The sequence below is a fragment of the Stegastes partitus genome, unplaced genomic scaffold (genome assembly GCF_000690725.1).
Source record: "Stegastes partitus isolate 25-593 unplaced genomic scaffold, Stegastes_partitus-1.0.2 Scaffold9, whole genome shotgun sequence".
Taxonomy (NCBI): Eukaryota; Metazoa; Chordata; class Actinopteri; family Pomacentridae; genus Stegastes; species Stegastes partitus.
Genome location: NW_007577740.1, coordinates 735230 through 741622, shown reverse-complemented (window position 1 = coordinate 741622; position 6393 = coordinate 735230). Strand labels below are relative to the sequence as shown.

The following is a 6393-nucleotide window of genomic DNA, read 5'->3' as shown; positions in this document are numbered from 1 at the left end:
TTTTTTTGGTTTGTTTTTTAGTATGTGAACCAAAAATCTACAGAATATGTCCATTTTTCATTACAGGACAAAGTCCGGGTCATCAGCTGCTGGCACATTTCCATCCTTTTCATGGATGTAGTTTACATTTGTAGTTTTATGCTGCAGATATAAAAGAAGACTGTTTTTCCAACATAAAGGCACTATGAAAGAATAGCAAATGTCTTTTTTTTTTTTTACAGATTTACCGTCTAACAACATGAAAATGTCTTTGTTTTTTAAAACCATTAATTTATACGAATGTGTTCCGTCTTTTTTACGATAGATGCATCATTAAAAACTATTTGTTTTTTTTTACCATAGAGTCACCATTTAAAAAGATAAAACGTCTTCTTTTGTTTTTACTGTGGAAATATTGTTTAGTTGCAGAAACATTATTAATGTATTACTTAGAGTGTGCGAATATTTTATTTTTAGAAATTTAAGAAAAATCTGACTCACCATCTCCCTCCATGAGGGAACGTCCAGCCTGGCTCCAGATCAGTCGGTTCGACAACTCGGCCCGGAGACGAGGCGATCAGCGGCGATCCAGAAACGCCATTCACCGCATCGTTTGTCTCGAAGAGAAGACTTCAACCAGAGCTCCTCTCTCCGTCCTCCAGCAGCAACAGACTCCTCATCCGATCCCAGCTACGACCACGGAGGATCTTCTCAGGAAGACCAAAACGAAATCATTCCCTCCTCAACCTTTCCTCATTCCCGCGCTGATGTCCGAAGCAGACCAGTGTCCAGAGATGCCGCCGCACCAGGAAACGATCGGTGCGCTGCCACACTCCAACAGATGCTCCGGCGATGTTCCTTCACATGAAACCTCCTACCAGACAGGCATGGGTCTTCAGAGAACAGAAGAGAATGACTTCATTTGTCACCTCGCTGACAACAAAGTTTACTGATTCCAACTTCTGACAAACTCCCGGAGCTGAGATCACGTGACCACAACAGTCCGACAGACGCCGACTCTGCACGCTGAAGCATGACGCCATCAGCCCAGTTAAAAAAAAGAACAAAAAAACAAAAAATAAACACACCTTGATGCCTGAACCAGGTGATGTCCTGCTACATGAAATCACAGACCACATCTCTGTTGGCCTTCAGACAGCTTAAGAGAAAGTCTTTACATGCCACCTCGCTGTCAACAAAGTCCTCCAGACACCATGGCCGTGTGCCTGAGCACGATGTCACCATGCTCTCTGTTGCTCCACTTGGGTTGCCAGGTGTGATTCATCCTGTCCACCATCAACCAACCCTGTAGCAACCTGTTCCCAGTTCCAGTTGCCCAACATACAGCTATTTCCGGCTATGTGTGTACCATCTCCCCTTTCCTCCCTTGACACTTCACAACAACCTTTTCCTTCCTAGTCAGGCACCGGGCTGCCAGGTCCTTCCTCTCTCCTCCATCCCCCATTCCCAGCAACCTCTCCCTCTCTGGCAATGGGCTGCCAGCTTACAATACAAGAGTGCAACAACAACCTGAGTTGAATTCTTAACATAGCCCTCCATCTTGGAGACACCGACATCCACCATACTTTATCTAAATCATCTCTAAGGAAGCAGCTTGCCCCAAAACTTCATTGACACCGACTGGGGGGCGTCACTACTGGGAGCTGTGCCATTGACCCTTTTAAGTACATTCATCTTTAATATGTCACAGACAAAAATAATTGAGTTATCCAGCCACCACATGTACTGCCCACAATTTGTAGCAGATCTTCTTTCAATCATCTTCATTTTAACAGCATCACCACCAGCTGCTATTCCTAAGTCCACAAGGTTGTCACAAGGTGTTGACCTAAAGGAAAACCAGTGCTGCAGTTACAAGGACAAACTATCTGCAACAGTCTTAAGCGAGTCGGCTGTGGCACGTCTTAGTGCAGATACCTGCCCACTTACTTCCTCTGCAGCAGTAGTCAGTTTTGACTGGCCTGCCCTTGCAACCGTATTCTCTGCCTTGATTCCTAGCACTGGGATGCCAGCGTCACTGCTACCCCCACGTCAATAACCCTCCACTTTTACACACCAGGATACCAGGTTCTCAGTTTCAGCGCAGATACCAGCAGGTTTGCAGCGTTAGATCTGCACTGTCATTTTACTGCACATCTTGTATCAACCTTCTTCCGTCTCCATAGACTGCCCGGTCTATTTACTCAAGCAAAGCCAAACTAATCAAGCAGGTAATCCAATGCCCATTACGTACTTCAAACTAGATTCACACCTAAGCCCTTAAAAATCTCTAGCACACCAAATACAAACCAGAAAATCTGAGGATGCTTCGCCCTCCAACCCTCACTTTATTGCAGAGACTGGTCAAGTCACAAGCTTATTCCGATTCCTCTTCCACTTTGAGCAAGTTCTGATGGCATCCAGAATCTTGTGCTCTGGCTGCTCCTTTCATATTGATGTAGCTTTAAGCCGAGGGGTTCCGCACCACCTAATTAAGGCCATGGGCTCAAGTGTATCCACTCTCTTATCCACTCCTACCCTCAAGACCAACGTCACACCCACTCCTTTTTCATTCTTATGGTAAGCTTTTGGGGCTCCGCTGACCTGGGAGCTGCTGCTGATCCCCGACTAAGCCTTTTCCCCATACCACATCAGCTCAACTCAGTCATCACCAACATAATGCTCATTTGCATTTAGTAAACAATCAAGCTTTAAATTGATGGTGTGGGCCAAGCTAGTGAATGTTAATAGTATAAGGAAGGAAGAGAAGGTACTTACATGCAAATCAAAGCAGAATATCATCGTGATATTTTTTGTATCCTAACCGTTGAAGTACCAGGACACACCGAGAGGAGGTTTTGAGGCATTCTTTCACATTTCTGGCTTTCTTCATTATCAGCCAACCTTTTTATGTTCATTCCTTTCCTCTCTCTTCTCCCAAAGGGAATCTTTGTGTTGGGTTTGCCCTTTGCTCTGGTCCAGTCAGGTTATGTGGGTCTGGTACTGCTGGTTGTGTCGGCCTGGGTCTGCAACCATACAGGACGAACCCTGGTGGCCTGTTTATATGAAGAGGAACAAAGGTGGGATTTCTGTTATATTCTGTGAATTTCATGTCAACTGGCCACCCACAATATCACTTAATTATGAAGTTACACCACTGGTGGTACATAAAAGTACTTGTTTTTTCTTCTTTTTTTTACTACAACCAGATGCCCCTAAACTATAGCTTATTGATAACACAGATGTACAAAGTAGCATATCTAACTCTGAGTCTGACATTCTGGCACATTTGCACCACACTGGTAGAGTTGCACATCTGGAATTTCAGCAATGGCAACTATCATTTACAAGAAAAAAAAATCTTTCTCATATGTATTTCTTCTGCTTCATTCAGGCACTCTTGTTATGTCACACAATGCATGATAGTTGTTTGTGAATTTCAGAGTCCGACACACCTACCTGGACATTATGGAGGCCTGCTGCAAAGGACTGTGGCCAAACTGGTCTGGAGTGGGAGGATGGATGGTTAATGTAGCTCAGGTAACACCAATATAAACCAACACACATAATCTGTATTCTGCAAATGAGGCTCTATAAACTGAGCCTTCAAACTTTTCTTTAAAACATATGAAACAATCTTCTAAGTTTGTGGAAGATTCATAAAATACTGTTACTTTTAAATGTTGTTTTTGATTCAGAAAGAACCTTTATTCAAAATGAATTTCACTGGAAACCAGTGAAATTACATCATTCTATGGATCATTACATTTAAAAAAAACTTAAGAGAAGAAATTTCCTTTGTTTCCCACAATATCCAGTAAAAATATGACACAAAATTCCCTCTCTGTGCTACCTTTCAGGTCATTGAACTGCTGATGACCTGTACGCTGTATCTACTCGTCTCCACCAGTCTGTTGTCCGACAGTCTGTCAGGGGTGGCTGTTCCCAGATCAGTGTGTTCACTGGTGGTTCTGATGTTCCTTCTGCCCTGCCTGCTGCTGACTGATCTCAGACCAGTGTCCACTCTCAGTCTGCTCTGCTCACTGGCTCACATCCTGATCAGGTGATGGAATGAATGAAGTTTGCTCTGACAGTGGATTTGTACAGGTTGACCAGTATCTCATGAAAAACTCACCAATCATTTCAACAATCTGTGTAACGTGCTCCCATTAAGAACACTTGATGGTGTTTGCAGCTGCTGCTGGTTAAGCTGTCTGTTCTCACCCGCTGTACCCCGCTGTTACTGGTTGTTTGATTTATTTCTAATGCCAGGTGCTTTGCATGAGACAGAAAACACAGAGCTGGGTCTGGCTTCTCTGGCTGCTGGAGTTCTTAGAGCTGTCTGATCTCTCAGAGCTTTTTTGGCCTGTTAAGTCCCGTGCACATACACATTATGTCCCAGCTCAGCCTCTTATAATTCAACACTCACGCAGAGAGAAAGATATTTAGTTTGGGTTTTTACTGCACTCTCTTTCAGAATAATTCACCCTCAGGACCAGAGGTTAAACAGCAAAGAAAAGCATGTAAGCTCTTGTTGCATTGAGTGACTGCTTGAATATGCTTTGTGGTATCTCGGGCTCAATATCACCATTGAAATGTCAAAATTCTATGCATTCATGAAAGGTACACTGAGATGTGCTCACATTACATGACTGGAGTTGCATTGATTACTTTTAATTACTTTTCATTTGTCTCAGCTTTATAGATTAAGCCTCAATTTATGCATTTGTGGCAATGTTTTTGGAATGATTCAGTAACTTAAATTATTCTAATTCTATTATTCCTTTACATAGCCAGATTTAGTCAGAAAAACATATCATGATTGTCCTCTAAAACCTAAGCATCTACAAAACATTAATCATTCATGACTGAAGAATGGCTGATGTTTTGAAGATGCTTTAGCTTTGCGGCATTACATTTGTTAAGCTAACTGAACTGGCTATTAGATGGTTTATTTTACTTAAATAAATGGGCAAATTTCGTAAAGCTATGCAGGAACATTTGATATTTCAGTTTAGATAAAAATGTAAAAATTACCAAATTTGGTGATTTGATGATAAAAAAAAAAACTACAAACGAAACATTTTTGGACTACAAAAATAATTTTATCAATTCAATTGAATGCAAATGTATTTCTGCAATATTATTTTGATGTGCTTTTTTTTTTTTACGAATTTTTGCAATTTATTATTTTTTTCCTAACTTTTGCCCTGCTTATATTGTTTAGTACACCTCAGAGTCAAACTTACTCAACCTATTAAAGATTCATTTTAAAGGTATTTTCAATGCTTTACCTTTCCTAATTGTCACCCTGTCAGCCTGTTGGTCATCCTGTACTGTTTGAGTCGAGCCAGCAGCTGGTCCTGGTCCTCTCTCTCCCTGTCTGTGGACCCAGAGAACTTCATCGTCTCAGTGGGCGTCATCATCTTCTCCTACACCTCGCAGATCTTCCTGCCTCCTCTAGAGGGCAGTATGGAGGACAGGGGCCAGTTCAGTGCAATGCTAGGGTGGACCCATGGAGCAGCCTGCATCATGAAAACTATGTTTTCTTTACTGGTTAGTAATAACTGGATGAAGAGGAAACTATTCTAACTCATAGCAGTTTTTAAAACCGCCACCTTTTCTAAGATTCAACTTTACAAGAGACCCGCAGTCTCATTAACAAATGGGTTTGTAGTGGCAGCTCCCCTCTAGTTTTACAGCTACTTGACTTTACTTTTTCATAGTAAAAACAAAAAAAAAACAAAACTGTTAAAGCACAAATACACAATAAGAGTCTCCATTTGGCTCAGCATCCATCTGACAACAGCAATCTTAATCAAGAGATGGAAAAGGTGACACACAAGTGGAGTGACTGATTGTGTCATTGTATGGATTCTTCCTTCCTTCATTAGGCGGTGTTGACCTGGGGGGCAGAGACCAGAGAGGTCATCACTGACAACCTTCCATCTGACCTTCGACCTCTGGTCAACCTGTGTCTATTGGCTAAAGCCCTCCTTTCCTACCCTCTGCCATTCTACTCTGCTGCTGAAATACTGCAAACCTGCGTGCTTAGAGGTGAAACCTCCCATACATCTAAACCACTGGCATTCCCAATAGTATGATCCTTTTACATAAACTAAACCTTCCATTAGAGTCTAACTTTAGGATCTGGGGTGCATTGGTTAAGATGTACTGTACAGTCGATTGGTATTTTATAAGTTACATGGACAAACATGGAGATCACAAGTGGTCTTAGAATTCTGTGGAGCAGCAAAAGACTGAAGAAGCACAGACATTTAAACACTAGACAGCAAATGTGTTTTCATACTGTGAGCAAGTTGGACAGGTCACAGCAGAAAACACATCAGGTAAATACTGTCACCATTGTGCACTTCTAACATTAACATCCATTCTACACTCCATCCATCCATT

The 6393-nt window shown here is 42.0% G+C and overlaps 1 protein-coding gene across 1 annotated transcript in view; it reads left to right on the top strand.

Annotated features, from left to right (window-relative positions):
* Nucleotides 1–6393, top strand: part of LOC103359284 (vesicular inhibitory amino acid transporter-like) — a 15532-nt gene that overhangs the window by 7485 nt on the left and 1654 nt on the right. The window contains exons 3-7 of the mRNA XM_008284545.1: nucleotides 2923–3059; nucleotides 3423–3519; nucleotides 3840–4042; nucleotides 5298–5535; nucleotides 5874–6036. Of these exons, the coding sequence (XP_008282767.1) occupies nucleotides 2923–3059; nucleotides 3423–3519; nucleotides 3840–4042; nucleotides 5298–5535; nucleotides 5874–6036 (838 nt within the window). The remainder of the gene's footprint in view (nucleotides 1–2922; nucleotides 3060–3422; nucleotides 3520–3839; nucleotides 4043–5297; nucleotides 5536–5873; nucleotides 6037–6393) is intronic.